Genomic DNA, 18341 nt, shown 5'->3' with positions numbered 1-18341 from the left:
TCGATGCTACTCTTCAGTGACAAGCACAAGCCCTTCCCAAGTTGTGTGGGGACAGCACAGACTCCTCTGTGACCATTCAAAGGCTGGAATCCTGAGACATGTGAAGTGTCCGAACAGCCCTGGGTAAGAAGCGAATTGCTTCCCAAGGAGGCCCAATTAAACTGCAATTACTCAAGATAAGAGAACCAGGTCTGTTTACACAGTGGGGTTGTAAACCAACAGCCCTTTACAAGAGAACTTTGATCTAGTGGCAAGGGAGCTGTTTCTAGTGCAGGGGAGTGATGAAGCAAGGAGATTTCTCAATAAGAATGTCTCCGTCATCATTCCCCCAGTAGCCCCATATTGTTCTGGTAGCACCTTGTATGGACAATAAGTGGAATCGTCTCCACTCCTCCCTCCCTGTGTCCACCTAAGACAATCACAAAGTCCTGAGAAAAGACGGTGAACGTAAGGGAAAGGGAAGTAACTGAAGTCACCTTTGTAGCAGGCAGTGGACAAGCATTTTCTCATTTAGCCATCACAATGACCTCAGGTCTGCCTGTTTTACAGACAAAGACACTGAGGTTCAGAGAGGTGACGTAATTTGCCCAAGGCCATATGGCTAAGGAATAACACACCAGTTTAAGCCAGGTCTTTCTGACTCCAAAGCCCCAGTGCTTTCCATGATAATTGGCCAGGCTGAATTCCACAGCTGCCTCGCCCAGGACGTAAAGCTCTGTCGACTGCCTGGCACAAAAGAAGCAAGAACAAGGTAGGTCCTTCTTTTACCTCACCCGGATGCCATAAGGTGGAAAGAGAATTATGTGTCCATCAATCCATCCATCCATCAATCAATCAACGATGGAAGGAAGAAAGAAAATGACCAAAAGATCACGTCAGATCAGGACATGATTGGAAGACCCACAGTCAGTCTCGAAAGCCTCAGTAAGAGGGATCTGTGTCTGAGGGCAGGGGTTTGGAGCTCCCTTTTGCACCACGCTTAGCTGAACCCCGTGGCCAGGATAGTCTCCTCTGCCCACTGGAGGTTCAGAAGACCAGCCAGTCCCTCAAGTTCCACTGGAACAGCACATGAAGGACAAAGGCCAATGCCTAAAACCTGCCAGTGGCTGTCAGCCTCCCTTTTGCCCCCTCCAGGCTGGCATCCAGAATGTACTCAGGCATTTTTTCCATCCCCTATTCATTCAGTGATCATATGTCTGAAATAGCCCTGGGTTCATGTCATGTTACTCTGTGCAATCAAAGCAATTAAGTGTCTAATAAATATGATCTCATTTATATAACTTGAAAATCATTCAGATAATAAATTCGCAAGTCAAAAAACGTCTTTTGTTGGGCAGTGTCTGAAACTCTTGTTTTCATTCAAAAAACAGAGTCACTGTATTTATAAGAGAAGAATATTTGATCTAGAAAGAATGACTAGTTTTCAATACAATTACCCCACTTCAACCCACAGGGGATGTTTCCTAAGACCAGAGTCTCATGCTAAGAAATTCTGGCATTTTGGAATATTCATTTTCAGTCTTGGGGATTACTGCCTTCCCTCTGTCTGACACTCTGGGGAGTCACTGTCCCCACATCTTGCTGTAACCCCAAGGGCTGGAGTTCTGAGGTAGTGAGTAGGCAGTGCGGTTCCTTCCCTCTGACCAGTTCAAGGTACTTCCTAAAGTTTGCTTAGCCTGGGGGTCACTAATCCCTGAGGATCTCCTCCCCACGTCCTCTTTGCTGTGAGGTAGCCAAGGACAGGGACATGTTTGGTCAAAACCAGGGGCGGACCATCCCTCCCATTCCTGTCCTCCCCCAACTTTGCTGGCTCAGTGGCATGAAGGAGAGGATGACGCATGAGAGGACAAGGGACCAGCAGTGTGAGGGACTTCCAGGGCTCTCTGTCTACAGGCTTGCTGAGGTAGCATAACAGGAAAAAGCACTTCCTCCTCTTGGATGAAAGGGTCCCGGACATGCAACCCATATAAGTACCTGAACATGTCACCCCCTCCCACACAATGGCCAGACAACTTCCAAATGTGTTATTTCTCTACCTCCCCGGCTGTGACATCACCTCAGTCATTGTAATCTCCTGAAGGGCTACCCTTACAAGAGGGAAAACATGTGTCCTGTTTTGACAAGCTGACCCTGAGACAGATCATGTGAATTCTATGTGAAATGGCTGTTACCTGACAGTGGCATCAATGTAACAACTGTCCCTGAGCCTATTTTAAGCATTCTTCTGGTGCAGCAAATGAACAAAGAATGCTAATGCTACCTCATGTATAAGTAGAGAATCTGAGAGTTAGTAATCTTCAAGGACTAGGAAATATTCCTATCCTGATTTAGAAGACTGTTTCTTGGACAAGTCACGTAGTATGCTCAGCAGTGCTTCCCATAACATGAATATATTCTCAAGTGTTTTTTTTCTTTTTTAAGATTTCACTTTCTAACGCAATAATTACAAGTACCCAAGACTCCTTTTGACCAATCTGTACACAGCGTACCATTCTGCCTTCAAACCTGGTCTGTGGCTATTCTAAGGCCAGGGCTTCTCAATCTTGGCATTTGGGACTGGATAATTCTTTGTTGTGGGGGACTGTGCTGTGTATTATGGGATGTTTAGCTACATCCCTGGCCCCTCCCCTCTAGAAGCCACTAGTATATCCATCCCCTAAGTTTTGACAACCAAAAATATCATTAAATATCCATCCATAAGCCTGGGGGCAAAATTAATGCAGCTGAAAACCCACTACCCTTATGGTTTTCCTTTCACCCTTAAACTTGTCATACCTGGAGCATAGTTTCTTTTTTTGGTAGCCCAATCTAACTAGATCAGAGACCAGGGCAGGAGGCAGGAGAACTTATATTATTACCATTGGTTGTGCTCTAGACAGAGAGGCTCCCGCAGGACTGAGCATACTCAGCACCGGGGGCTTTGACTTCCTTGTCTGGGAAAGTTCCTGAAGCTGCCCTCACTCTTCCACCAAATCTCAGACTGGGATTGAACATGTGCAATTTACTAGTTTCTCTAATGCCAAGGTCCCCAGGTTATAGCCTGTAGACAATTGCCAAACCTTTGACTATTTATTATAGCCCAGTCTAAAGTTGAAGGTTATCTGTAGGAGCTGGTTTATTGAACTTGAGTTTGTACTAATAAATGTTATTCACTTATTTATTTTTATTAGAGAGAGCATATGTGAAGAAGTTAAAGGACTTGTCTGCTTGCTCTGAGTTCTAAAAGGTTGCCTAACTAATTCCAGTGATGGAGAAACTCAGGCCTAGAAAGAAGTTATGAGTGAAAGTGCTAAAACAACAACTTAGTTCTCTTACACAACCTTCTGGTTTTACCCAAGCAACTTTGAAATTTGTAGTGAAAAGGATCCCACATGTTGGTAATGCTTTTCAGATATGGCGATTGGGGATGGGAGTAAATGGGTTCTTTGTTTTGAAACCAGTGGAATCATTCAAACTGCATTAAAAATATGCAGTGTATTCAGTTGAGGTGGGGGGTGGAGGGGTCTTTAGTTAAAAATATGCACTTTGAGTATTTGGTTTTTGAATCTCATATAATTTCCAGATACCTTGTCTAGGATAATTTAATATTATGCTTGCAACTTGTATACTTACAATACTTTTTTTTTATTTCAGTATCTAAAATAAACACAAATGTGTGTGGCATTGCTTTTTTTGACAGCTTATTAATACTGTTTAATTTGATTACAAGGCTGGTAAAGAGAATGAACATAGGATGGCTTTTTAATCTACTTTTCCAAGTCAATGACACCTTTTGCCCTGAAATCACCATATCCTTATTTATTTTAACAAATCTCTACAATATCATCTTGAAGAAAAAGTTAGTGTTCAATGAACAAATGAAGCAGAAATAGACTCATAAATATAGGGAACAAACTGATGGTTGCCAGAGGGAAGGAGGATTGGGGTCCTGGGTGAAAAAGATAAAGGGATTAAGAAATACAAATTAGTAGCTTCAAAACAGTCATGGGTGTAAAGACCAGCATAGAGAATATTGTCAACAATGGGTACTCGACTAATCAGGGGGGATCACTGCATAAATTATATAAAGTCTAACCACTATGCTGTACTCCTGAAATTAATATAACTGAATTATATTAATAAATGAAATTAACTGTAATGGAATGAATGAATAAATAAATAAGTAAGCAAATTCAGTGTAATTTGGGCTCTCCTTGGACAACAACCTCTATGTGGGAAGCAGGAGGAGCCACTCCCTGGCAATTTCTCCAGCCCCTTTTGTGACTTTATTTGAAGCCAAAAATATGTTAAATTATGCCAAGAACAGGTCTAAGGTAGATCAACATGTGAAAAATCTTTGCCAAATGAACTGAGCAGCAAAAAAAAATCACCCAGTTTTATCCATTAATCATGTTCGAGACATATTCTCTGAAACACAAACACTAAAAAATCTTTCTCAGCCCATCCATCAGTCTTGGATTTTTACTTTATAGGCTGATAAAAGGACAGATAATTTCACAAATTAACTCCTCCAAAAGCGATTCAAAGCCGATTCCAACTTCGGAGCTGGACCCCTGGCTCCTCTGTCTAGCAGAGGTCAGGATGCAGGAAGCAAGGGGAGGAGAGAGAAGGCAGGGTGGGCAAGGGGAGGGCTAGAAAGGGACCCCACTTACCACGACTGGAGGCCGCGCCGCCGAATAAGGAGCCGGACTGCTCACTGCAGAATTCACAAAGTAGCTCATCTTGCTTTCAGCACCTGTATGGGAGAAAGGGTTCACTGAGCCACTGGATGCACCGACGGGTGACTAGAAACCACAGGAGGGTTTGAATCTTAGAACCATAGAACCTACCTCTATGTGTTACAGGGAAGAAAAGCAAAACTCAGAAAGATAAAGTGACTGACCCTGGCACCGAGAGAGCGGGGCAGACCCCAGACAGAGCCAGTCTCCTGTGGGCAGTGTAGCGTATAAAGTGGATAGCCTATGTGTGCTGCAGGCAATAAACAGTGGGACTGTACCAAAAAACAAACAACAACAACCACCAAAAAAACACCCTTTTGTAGGGTTTCCGGACAGGGCCTAAGTAGTGTGTGCCTTTTTTAGTAACATCCTTATCCATCTAGCACCCTCCCTCCACCCAACCAGGTCTGGCGCATAACTGGACTCAGTACACAGTTGCGGCGTAAATTAATTGATAAAGGCATAAACAAAGAAAGGATTGGAGAGAAGGATGGAAAAGCTCTACAGAAGAGACACATAAACCAGGACCCCAAGACACAGAGAAACAGAGAGAAGCCCTGGAAAACGGATTGAACATTATTCATCTTGAAAACAAGAAGAAGGGCTGTTAAATAACTCTTGTTGAGAGCTATTATCTACATTGAAAGTCTGGATGACAAGAACCCTTGAGGAATGTAGTGAATGAAGAAGGGATTTTTTCCAGCTAGCTGTGGGTCATCAGGAAAATCATTTATATATCAAGCACTTCTGTTGATCTAAATGCTTTCGAAAGTGCATCAGTTCACACTCTTTCATAAATTCAATATTATACACTTTTTTAAAATGTCTTTCCTACATAATTTAGAAGATTAAATTCCTAGGCATATCATTCAGAGGCCAAATTCCTATTGTTAGGAAGTGATGTTTCAGCTTCAATTTGACTGTTTCCAGTTTGTATTTGTCTGTCCCTTTCCTTTATTCTTGTTAACATTTAAACCCTGGCACATTTCAAGAAAAATAAAGAGCGCTATGTGTCTTGTACTCGATTTGCAATTTGGGTTCACCATGTCGATACACCATGACAGCCGATGAACATATCTTGTTACACATAAAAATGTATTCAAATGATAGAGTTAAACAATCTCAGCAACATAAAATTATACTGACTAAGGGCTCCAATCAAAGAGCCAGTAGTATCATGTGGTGGAGAGACGTAAGCTAAAAACCTTGATGGACATAACTTAGCCCAGAACTGTGCTTATTGTTTTCAACTAAAACTTTACCCTTTTATGATGTCTCTCTTCCCCAAAATAGAATTTTCTCCCAAAAGCCGCCAAAGTAACCTTAACTAAAAAATTATAAGTAAAGATAGCTAGGCTATGTTAATCAAGATTTTGTGCTCTAGTTTTTCAGGGAATTGATCTCCACTGCAGCAAAACGGCCCCCAGGGAGAACTCCCCAGTGGTAAAGCTGAGGAGTAGAAAATGGTGCAGTTCTTCTAGTCCAAGGACATCGTTAACATCTGTACCAGTGGTCACCCATTCAGTGTTTGTTCCTAACAATAGTGAGCAGCTACCATGTATCAGATGTTGCGCTGGGCACTGAGCATGAAATAAAAATGAGATGCACACAGCCCAGGTCAACGTGGACTCGTCCTCGCCAATTCTCGTGAGGATAGTCTCCGTGAGCTCCACGTCCCCTTCTACCAAAGCATTCCTTATTTTTAATCTCAAAATCGAGTTTTAAAGTCCTAATGAATCATCATCGAGCCATACACCCCCACTTCAATGTTTCTCATCTACTCATGAATGAGATTTAAAAGTTAACAACATGGATCGTGTCCTAGTGAGGAAGGCTTAACCCTGATCAGGGAAAAGTTAGTCATCCCTCCAGGGCCCTGCAGGGTCATCCGTACCTTTGGAAAATGTGCAGAGATGGAGGAGTGTGGCTTCTTACAAGCCACTCAGCCCCCTGGTTTCCTCCTCCAAAGCCGCATGGATCCCTTGAATCATCACAGCTCCATTTATTCAAGGAGCACAGTGATGGCTTCCTTTGTTAGGAACTTGTTTATTCATTCAGTAAATAAATACTGTGTGTCTGCTTCGTGCCAGGCACTGTTCTGAGCCCTGGAGATGCACCAGTAAACAAAGAGCCCTGACCTCGTGGACCTTGCATTCGATCAGACTCAGGATAAAACTGAGAAGGACAGTCTCTAGCTTCAGGTCCTGGAGAAGACAGACTCACATATAAATATAATATAATATGATGGGTAGTTTACCAACAACATGGGGGAAATAGCAGTCAGTTCTGTGGGTGTGGGGAAGAGGGCTCACGGAAGACTGTCCAGTGTAAGGTGTGACCAGATGGCCCTAGGAACCATTCCTAGACTCCCACAGGCAGCCAAAGACCTTTACCATTCTGAATTCCTGTTTTAGTTATATATGTGCAAGAGTCAGGACTTTTGGAATTGGCAACCTTGTGCTGAAGCCCAGCTCAAAGGCTCCAAGACTTTTGGCCTGAGAGCTGGACTTCCTCTACACAGCCACACTCCATGCAGCTTGGAAAAAGGGTCCATGTAAATATGTTTTCTCTTTCCAATTGACAGTGAGAGAGGAAACCTGTGGCCCCACATATGGCACATTCTGTGCCGGGCTGTTTTCTTGAAGCTGTGTGCTACATGAAGGACACTTCCCTTGGGGAAAAGCCCTTCACCCAGGGAGGAAGCTGAAAAGAGGGAGTTGCCAGGGCTCTCATCTCAGGAAATAACTCTGGGACAGAAATGGATTACTGCTTTATTATTTTTTGGAGAAAGAAAAAAAGAACCCACCCTTTTCCCACTTGTAGACTGTGACACAGAACAGCTGCTGTAGACGCAAACCCTTTCAGAAAAAGCAAAAGGAGTGTTTGGGTGATTTTTTTTTTTTTTCTTTTGGACTCCTTAGCCAAAGAGAATTCCCTCCCACATGACAGCTATTTGAACATCAGCTGGACCAACTTTTTTTTGTCTTGGCACTGTAAACGTTTATTACCTAAACACAAAACAACTGTGTGATTTAAGATTTACTCCCCAGCCCAAAAGCATCCATAGGTTTGTCTCAATGTAGAAATGATTTGAACACTTGGTAACAAGAGTCAGGAAGAGCTGAGGTTCGTGTTTCTTGCATGGGACCAACAAAGCCCAAGCAGCAGAATAAAGGTATCTGAAGTGACTGCCTGCCATGGCCTCCAGGATCTGGGCGCCTGCCTCAGCCCACCCCTCACCACACACCAGTACAAAACTTCGCTCCTGTAACATGAAACTCTCTGTGCCTTTAAGCACCCAGTGCTATTTCTCACTTCCCTGCCCTTCTCACAGGACCTCTTCAAATAGAAATGACAATCTACCCTGCTGCTCTTCAGGGCTAAACCCTTCTCCACAAGCCTTTAGGCTCATCTCAGAAGTTTTCGCTGCCAGGAATCCTTCGTGAAGCACCCCTCACTCCTGCCAGGGCCACCTGCTCCATCTCTGTGTTCCCCACATGTATTTCAATCATTGTGGCTAACATACTGTTTTATAAACATCTGTTTCTAAATGCCTCTCCCATTCCAACTGAGCTATGTGAAGGTGGGCACCATGTCTTTTTCATCTTTGTATCTCCAGAATTTAAGACAGACTGTGGAGCACAATAAAATTCTTTTTTTTTTTTTTAATGAATGAATGAATGAATGAATTGGCCTCAAAAGATGAAACATGTAAGAGGTGGATCAGATGTAAATAACATTTGATTTTCAAATTGGAGAATCTGACTAGATGGTAGGTCTGGATGAAGATCCACTTGAAATAAAAGGTTTGCTTTATGAGCTGTTTCTAAGTGAAAACTGCTTCCCTTTATTCCCTGCCTATTTAATGCTACTTATCAAAGGCTTTGCCGCAACCCCCGTATAAATAGCAGTGCCCTACTCCCCACCCCTGACACTTAGCTGTTGTTTTATTGTCTCCCCCACTCCTACTCCATTAGAATTTAAGCCCCTCCAGGGCAAGGAGTTAGTCTATTTCTTCACCCTGTATCTTTAGAGCCCACCAGTGTTGGTAGGTTGGTGACACACAAATAATTGTTGAACGTAGGAGGGTACGTTATAAAACCTTGTACATGCCCATTCACTCACTTCACTCCCCTTTTTCAGAGGAGCACAGAAACTTGCAAAGCTCTTAACTGGACCAACCGAGGCCTGACCGCAGGTTTTCAGCCACCTTCTCCTGTACTTCTCTACCCTAACCATCCTGGATTTGGGGGATAAAAACGGGCAATCTGTGCAGAGGACAAAAAAGGTTAACAGTTTACTTTATGTGGTTGTCTCACGTTCAATAAAGCACTTCGAACTAATTTTCTGTGGGACTCTAGAGAGAACTCTATTCTTCATAAAGCATGCAACTGACAGCTTCTAGAACTTTCCCTCCTCTGAGGGCCAGGATCTGCAGGCTGACACTTCTTCACCTAGGTCTTTCCAGGGGCAGTTTGCGTGACGCCCAGAATGAAGAGAGGATGGGAGCTGGGAGGCTCAGGCCAAGGCAGAAGAGCAGGAAATCCCAAGAGAGGAGGCCTTGATGGAGGCCGCCTCCAGCTCACATCAGCTCTGCCCTGCTTGGTTACCTTTCCGAATGATAACTGTGACACCAGTTAAGGGTTCTTCATTTTGGATTATGTGCAATTCAAGGAAAGACTATGCCTTTAGGTAAATAACTCAGTAAACTATATTTTTTTCTTTTGAAAATAATTGTTTTTGCCAAAATAATATCTATTCATTGAAAAATTACAATAAAAATACAGAAAATTCTAAAATGAATGCTAAAATCACTATCCTCTAGAGATAATTCTACTGATATTTTGTTCAGCATTCTTCTAGGTATTTTTTAATTCATCTATACAGATATAGATATAACATATACACATATGACCATAATTTTACCTTCAGTTTTATTCTGTACTTGCTGCTTTGCAATCTGATTTTCTTCATTGATGCTTAACACAATGCTGTGGACATTTTTCTATATCAATCAATATAGCTCTACCTCCCAGAGTATGGCTGTCGAGTATTGTGCATATGTAGTGTTCCTTTCTTAATGAGCCTCTTATTGTGAAATTAATTTGTCCCCAATTCCTTGTCATTAAGAAAGTTCCTAAAATACGTTCTAGTCTCATTAAATGCCTAAAAGTGGTACTGTTGGGACAAAGAATGTGTATATTCAATATCTGAATACATATTGACACACTGTCTTCCATAACAGAGAAGCCAAAGTTACACTGCCACCAAAAGGCAGTTGTGTTTTAAATTGGATGTTAGCTTCATAGGTCAGGAATTATGGCTACAATGTATCCTGGGTATGAGGATCCTACATGGGGAATACAAAGTGAGATACAGCTGACAAAAAATGTAGATAATGCAGGTTTTTTTCCTCTTTGAAATCTATGCAAAATTTAAATAGATTTGCAATTAATATTTCTCCTAATATCAACAAGTTAGGATTCCCATCAATTTATACAAAAAGGATATCCTTTTGGCCTGGAATACAGGTGAAAAAGAAGTTCGCTTTCAAAACGACTATTTAAAGGAAACCTTCTCCAAAAGCCAGCACCTTTGCCAAGCTAAAGACAGTGTTGCCACCCGTGTTATCAAAGCAACACCTTTCATGTGTAATGGATAGTTTTAACTTCATGTTTCCAAATAAATGCCTTATAAATCTGTTTTTAAAAACTCAAGACTAGAATGGAAAAACCAGTTCAAAATGATCCTACCCTGTTTCTAACAAGACACTGAGTTGCCTTTCAGAGACAGCAGACTAAAATCGCAAGTTAAGCAGCCAAAGCAGCTGCACAGAAGAACTTTGACCTTCAGCTACACCCAGAACCAAAGTATTGTGCCCCAGTCGTTGGAACCAGGACATGACCAGAACTTGAAAACCGGAACCCTTTCAGAAGCAAAGGAGGACCCAATGCAGAAACTCCTTACCATAAATGGTCAAGTTCCAAAGCTCTCCAACTAAAACTTGCCCCCACAATGCTTCGGCATACTAATTCCCTGTAACCCTTTTAAACACACTACCCTCGCCATTATAAGCCATTGAGGAGTTCGGGTTTTCAAGCTATAGCTTGCCATTCTCCTTGCAGAGTGCCCTGCAATAAAGCGACCCTAATTCCTCCACTGCAATTCTCAGTGTTCACTGTTTGGCTCAGCTGTGCTCCAGGTGGAGGAACTCTCTTCCTGTTCGGTTACAAGACTGAGTATCAGCTCTTTCAGAAAGCTTTCCCTGAACCTCCTAGGCAGTTAGTTAGATGGACATCCTTGATCCTCCTCCCTGGTATTTATTCTCACAGTGTACCTACTAAAGTTCATTGTACTTCCTGTATTTGTGTCTGTTTCTGCTCCTGAAAGTTGCTTGAGAGTAGGGACTACCTTTTCAGACGGCACACAGTAGACATGCAACACTATGTGAAATAAAAGTTAGGATGTGCAAGAGTTATGTCTCACTGCCTGAGTATATCCAAGAGAGTGAAGATATCTATGGTGCCCCCACCCCCCGCCAAAAAAAATGTTATCTGTGATGATGTGTGTCCATATGCTACCTGAAGTTAGGCTTCTTTAATGTTAACTACACGCAGGGTATTTTTTCTCTAAGCTAATGGATTTAGCTGATTGAAGAGTCTGTCTATTGTTTGCCTTCATTTTCTTCCTAATTCTCATCCATGTTTTTCAAATCATTTTAGTAGATCTCTCCCCTGATCTGGAAGTGTAACAAAAGCTACCAAGTCCAATTCTCCAAAAACTCACATTTAAGCATTTAGATCAAAATAGCATCAAATTTAGATGGCTGAACATTCCTCAATCCCCCAAGGAAACTTTGTGGCTACAATAACCAGAAAAGAAAAATGGTTAGAGGACTTGAAGATGTTGTCTCTGTCTCACTCCTAAACCTGGAAGAAGCTCAATTTCTCGACTGAGTATCCCCCTATTACAGTAGTAAACATTCTTTTTTATTTTAATTAGCCAGCACTGACCAATAAAGGCGATCTTCTCATTTACGTGCTATTGGCTTCTGTATCTTAAACTAAATTCACTCTGTCACTAAGTTCACAAAGCAGCAACTCACAATACAGGGAACCTCAGTCTTGTTTCTCCCCAACACCACTGGTAATTCATCCCCCACCCTTACATGAATCGAGACCTGAAAATGACTCATATCCATCTCCTGTTTCTCTAAACAACTCCCATCTCCTAATTAAGCATAATACTTTCAAGTTCTGTATGAATTGACACAGCTCAACTGATCTTTCTTAGAATACTAAAAATGGACTTGTGTGATTATAATATTAGAAGGGTATATTGTTTAATATCTCCTGGAAAAGAAAGAGGACATAAAATGGTTTTAGTCTGTTGTACCATTATAGTTAGGAAATAAAGATTGTCTCATAGACTGCTTTATGTTTCCTCCTCATGGAAACAAACCCCTCACCATCACACTGCTGGAATGGTGCTGTTTCTCATAAGCATCAAGGCAATACCTTCCAACCTGCCTGCTCGTATATGCCCAGGAAGGTAACAAGCACAATGTCAATCTTAGTCTCTGAAAGTTTTCAGAAATGAACACTCCTTATTCTAGTGTGGGAAAGCGCTCTACTTCTAAAGGGAATATTCAGTAAACTATTTACAGTAAAAGTGGCTTTGTCTTCAAATGCCATTCCCCAAATCCTATATTTAACCCTGAAATTCAACAAATGATCACCGTTGGGCCTTCAGATGTAGTCCAGTGCCACGCAACAGTAGGTGCTCCACAAATAACTGAATAAATAAAGTAGGATGATTTTTAGTAAGAAACTAGAAACAAAAAAGAGTAAGCTGGAAGAAAAATGTGAAGTGCTCGTACTTTATAACGGCGGGTGTAGCAGAGGTCATGGCATATGAGATTCTTGGCCAAATCAAACCCAAAGAAGGGCTGCAGCACTAAAGATGCGACTCTAACCCAATGACTCTGGCCCGAGGAATCCCTAAAGAGCCTAAAATTTTAAATTACTTTTCAACTCACAGCGTGTGGAGCATGTCAGATATAATCTAGAATTTAGATATGGCTCAGGCTGTTAAGAAACTCTCAAGAAAACTGAGAGTCACCATAAACATAGATATGGAGAGAACAATGAAAGGGTATGAGAGAGTTTGAATAACGCCCTCTTAAAATTGAACTAAAGGACACCAGCTGCTTCAGATCTCTCAAATCCAGCAGACAACTTCTTGGACTATGTCTGATTGTGATTTCCATGGTGGAGTTTCATTTGTTTCATTGCCCAAATTGTAAGGTTCAAATTTCTCAGTAGTATAATGTTAGTTTGCTGGCATTCTTATACAAAGAGGGATTTTGCAAATTCCATGAACTGTGGCGTTGGAAACAATTCATTAAATCTGCCCATTTTTCAATTGAATAAATTGAACCCAGAGAGGTGAAGTATTTAGCAGAGTGATAAAGAGCTCTGGAGTTAAACAGATTATGGGTTACCTAGAGCTCCTTACTGCATGTATGGGTCGTGGGCACATTTCTTAACCTCACAAAATCTTAGTTGCCTTGACTGTAAAATGGAGATTGTAATACCAACCCTTTCAGGATTATTGAGAAGGGTTATGTAAAATAAAAGTGCTTAGCAGAGTGCATTACAGATGATAAAATGGTCGATAAATAATGGTTATTATTATTGCTATTTTATCACAGTGCCTGAGATTAGTAAGCATTCATGAATTAATAGTAATAGTGGTTGTATTATTATTATTATGCCCCAAGGTAGCAGAGGTTATTTATTCAGGTAATTGAGCTAGAACCCAGGTGGTCTAAATCCCTTCTCTCTTTTTCTAAAGCACTGGTATTTAAATCATCATAAAAAGCATTCCCTTTCATAACCATAGAGAGAGGAGCATTAGTCAAGAATTTCACAGGAGAAAAGAGGCGCAATTTCTGTTGAATGGTAGTGTTTGTATCATTGTTATGCATAAAACCAAGAAGTAAGCATTCTTTTTACAGTGGGGAACAAACCACTGAAAGATTGCATAGCACAAATGGGGAAATATTGCAGCTTCCTGAGTTAAACCAACATCTTTTTGATATAAATGCCAATCTTTTGTGGAGTAACACTTTAGTAACTAGATAGAAATATAAGGAAGTAGCAAGCTGCTAGGAAAAATATCGCAAAAGTTTTTGTTTGTTTGTTTGTTTTGCTTTTTCTTTACAGCAGTGCTTCCCCAGCTGATATGCATAAGACTTACCTGGGAAGCCTGTTAACAATGCAGAAGAGCCCGATTCAGCAGGTCTGAGGTCCTCCCAGACAGTCTACATTTCTAACAAGATCCCACATGATGTTTACTGATGCTGCGGGTCAAAGAACTCACTTTGAGGAGCAAGGCAGTAGCTGGACAAACTTGGTTCAACTCATGTGTAATTATAACAAGGCAAGTGTTTAGGTGGCAGAGTCCACTGAGGAACAGACAAGAAGACAACTGTGCCATAGGCTGAGCAAAAGTTTGATTTTTATCTGAGCTGCAATCCAAACCCAGCCACAGAGAATGTGCAGCTCAGGATCTGTCCGTGCCTCTCAAGCCAAATGTCAGATGATGGCCACATCTGACAAAACTTCTTGCCTTTCCTAAGAAGCTGTGGTTTTAGTTATTTCGCCTCTAATGTCATGAAACCAGCCTCACTGTCATCCTCCATCAACAGAAATCCTTTTGGATTAAGGATCACCTGAGGCACCAAAAGGTGACTGAGAGCAATTTGCATTATATTTGTCATAATTTTAAAGTATTTAAATCTTTTGGAAATTCTTTGTATTATGTTTTGCAACTTTTTGTGCATCTGAATTATTTCAAAATGAAAAGTTAAAAAAAAATTTTTGAATATGAAAAGACTAAAATCCTGGGGTTTTCTACTTTTCCACATCTCTTGAAAATTTATAGATTTTATTTCCCCCAGTGAGAATATTTTCTTGACATCAGCACTAAAAGTTTGCTGCTTGACTTTCATCCTAATAAATAGTATCTAAACTAATCCTTTTTAAGTGCTTAACACAGCACCAGCACTTGGTCAACTGAAATATCAAATCTACCCTCTTCTTTGAGAATCAAAATTGATCACAAACAGCTTTCCGTTACTGCTCTGGACACCACTTTTTTCCATCAGAACCCTCAAAGCACTCATAGACTGTATCACTTTGCATAACAATTACATTATCTTTTATTTTTAACCTGTTTTCAGGTAAAACTTTGCCTCCTAAAATAAATTATGTTAATTTAAAAAATGGAGTTTGTGTATTGCTGCTTCTGTACCCATCACAGCACCCAACACAAGGCTGGGCACAGAATAGAAATTAAATTCATATTTGTCACAAGAGATTGAGGAAGAGACTAGACCTTGTAGCCTTTCTTCAGTATGTTTCTAACAGTGAAGAATTAATACAGATTCCCCTTTGGAAAATAAACTTGATCCACTGTACTCTCACAGATAAAAGCAAACCCTAGGTCTACGTGGAAAAATTCAGCCTAAACTTGTGCAAGTGTCCCAAAGCTACTCAAGTTCCTGGGAGACATCACCCCAGACGCAAGCCCTGGACTCACATTCCTTCAGTTCTAATCAGGTCTCCCCCAAAAGTTGGTCCTCATCTGTTAAATGGGGATGACAAGATGCCCACCTCAAAGACTTCATTGTAGGTTAAATGACTGGTCCGTCCGTGCAAAACACCGAGCACAGGCCCTGCAATGGACCAAGTGCCCAGTGAACAGGAGGGATTGTTATCCTGCCTCACTCAGGTGAAGTGGAGGAAACCAGGTATTATATGCGGATAATCATCCAGATTTAAAAAATGAGCTCCCTAAAGTTACATTTTCAGTAGAGCAGGGACAGGGGAAATGAAAAGGCAAAAAAAAATGAGTCGTCTTCATATCTAAGTGTCTCCAAGATTAAAGACTCACAAAATTTGCCTCCAATGGCATTAAATTGCTGCATAGTGTACCACATTTATTTTGCTCAAATACTAAATACTTTTTAATTTATATAAAAGGGAGAGAGAGAAAGAGAGAAAGAGAGAGAGAGAGAGGAAAGGATGGAGGGAAGGGAGGTCGGATGCCCAGGTTCTGGGATGTAATCCCTTCCCTTTGCTGTTTGATGCAGAAATGAGAATTTTGAATGGTAACGAGGAAAGGAGCGTTGCTGTGGCAAACAGATCTGTTCACCAGTAAATAAAACCATGAGGTACAGCAGAACTTGAATGATCAGTAAGAAATTCGGCTGCACCTACACTGAGGCTCCATGTACAGTCGGGAGAGAAACATCCGAGTTAATTATATTTACTTCTGTTCTCTCCTCTGTATGACATAGGTGGGGCACAAGTCATAACTTACAATTTAGAGATGAAGAAAAAAGGCATAGTCACGTTAAATAACTTGTTCTCAGTTACAAAGCCAACCTCTAATAGGACCCAAGTGCACATCCACTTTCCTGACTCCAAAGCCAGGGCTGGTGCCAGTTCTTATCTTACTCACCTTTGAATGCCATTATACTCAGAGGCAAGCAATTGGCCCAGGTTCATGCCCTCCACCAATTCTCCAAGGTCATAGATACCAGATATTGAGGGATTACCTCCTGCTCCCCACCCTCCCCCAGGGCTCTACTCTAGGACCTCCTGGCACCTCTACCAACAAGCACCTCGGTGCGAGGGGCCTGTAGGACAAAGATGCCCCCTCTGTAATCAGACTCTCACTTCCTACATCCTTGGCTGCAGAACCAGGACGGAAGAGTCTGCGTGGCTGCCTCCCCTGTTTGTTTTTTCACTACTGAGTTGGCAAGGATGGAAGTTGTTGATTTACAATTAGAAGCAGCATGCTTCTTCAAATATTAATATTAATAACTACAATGCTGAACACATGAAAAGGTCTTTTCATCTTCAAAGCACTTTGCAGACATTAACTCATTAGCTCTCCCTTCCCTCCGTTCGGAAACAACAGGTAAGAATCTCCCTAGCACTAGTGGTCACCCAGCAACCCTCCAGGCATATGTAGCAAAAGGTTTTTCTCTTTAGATAAAAAGGAGGTGATGCAATCCAGAACCACAACTGATGAAAGAGACAAAGTGTCAGTCATTTTACAAATCAAATGGAGCTGCCAGAGTTATCATTTTAGAATCTGTATTTTCTGTTACTTAACAAATATCTATCTTTTCAGTTGCACAGTAGTGGTATGAAGTAGGAAGAAAAATGGCCTTGAGATTAAAAAAAAATTCAAAACTTACGCAAAAGATAATAAGAAAAACCTATCAATTACATGCCTTGATCTCAGTAACCCAGCATCTTTTCCAATAGTTCACCCACATAAAATGCTACTTTAAAAGGGGGTAGCAGAGACGTTTTAACAGTAGATGAGAAGCCACAGACAAAGTGGAATTGCCAAATAAAATCACGGAATATGGGGAATGGCCATCTACACACACCCCTTGCTCTTCAATGGCAGAGTCCCTCAAGTCCAGCTCTGCCGTGGAGGGGACAAATGTCCCCCTGACTCAGAGACCCCCTTCTCAGCTGCAGTCCGAAGGACAGGGAGAACCTTAGAGAAAGGTGAGTCACAAGTCAGGAAAAAACACCAAAAAGGCTAATTTGGCTTGTTATATTCAAACCTGTAGCAATTTCTCCTCCATAAAAGCAACTCATTAAGCTGCTAAGAAAGAAAAGAAAAAGGAGGTAAAACAATAGGCTCGCTAGGAGTGAAAGACCAAAAAAAAAAAAATCAAAAGAAATGACTACATTTAACTTTAGTTCTTTGGAAGTGTTCCAATACGCGAAAAAAATTCAGAGTTTCTGACAACTAATCTGTGAGTATCAAAAACGTGCATGATTTTGCTTTTATAAAGCAGGGAAAAGAGTGAAACACCCTTGATTCACACTATTCAAACAAGATTAGGAAGTATTTTTGAAAATCATTATACAGAATTGAATGGAAAATACAGAAAAACGTGAAAAGAGAAAGAGAAAATCCGCCTGTATCCTGAAAGTCCTCATCAATTTACCATTTCGTTACACAGAATTTAAAGGAGAAAAAAAAAAGGAAAAAAGGAAAATGAACTGCAAAGTTTTAGGCAGAAACTCACACTTCACTTACTACTTTGCTGGAGAGACTGGGTGAAGAAACAGTCCTGAGTGAGCTTCCCTCAACGACTGTGGTCTCCTTCCAACTACCTGCGGGAATCCTAGGCTCGATGGCTAAAGGATGCAAAGACCATAATGTTTCTAATAGAGCTGCCTCCTTAAATTGGGGGAGGTGTGGTCAAGCCCGGGAAAGCTGGGAAAAAGGCAGGGTTGCGCTAGCCCCGGACAGCACAGAGGCAACCACTAGAGCAAGTTTTTCGGTCTAGGTGGTAAAGCAAATAATGTTACTGGCTGAGATAGCACCAAATCACACCTTATTTTCCATCCTTCAAATTATCCTTCCATTAAATATAACTCAGCCTTGGGGAGTAATTGGGAGGCAGACGAACAAAAGGGAACTGGCTCAATGAGATAACACCGGCTTTCAGCCTTTGCAGATGCGTTAGGTTTACTCTCTACTGAATATGTGAATATTCACGTTTCACATGTCTTGATTCTC

At 41.3% G+C, this 18341-nt stretch overlaps 1 protein-coding gene across 2 annotated transcripts in view; it reads right to left on the bottom strand.

The window, feature by feature from the left end:
- ETS1 (ETS proto-oncogene 1, transcription factor) overlaps positions 1-17943 on the bottom strand; it is a 122670-nt gene extending 104727 nt beyond the window's left edge. The window contains exons 1-2 of one of the 2 annotated variants that reach the window (XM_074321872.2): positions 17856-17943; positions 4653-4735 (exon numbers count right to left, since the gene is read on the bottom strand). In XM_074321872.2, coding sequence (XP_074177973.1) covers positions 4653-4721 — 69 coding nt within the window. In that variant the 5' untranslated portion in view covers positions 4722-4735; positions 17856-17943. The remainder of the gene's footprint in view (positions 1-4652; positions 4736-17855) is intronic. The other variant, XM_019714816.3, reaches the window with a different exon arrangement.
- Positions 17944-18341: the final 398 nt, after the last annotated feature.

Source organism: Rhinolophus sinicus, chromosome 9 (genome assembly GCF_057876585.1).
Source record: "Rhinolophus sinicus isolate RSI-liver-muscle chromosome 9, RSI-T2T, whole genome shotgun sequence".
In the NCBI taxonomy this organism is placed as follows: domain Eukaryota; kingdom Metazoa; phylum Chordata; class Mammalia; order Chiroptera; family Rhinolophidae; genus Rhinolophus; species Rhinolophus sinicus.
The sequence above is the reverse complement of the archived record's forward strand: the minus strand, read 5'-3'. Positions and strand labels throughout refer to the sequence as shown.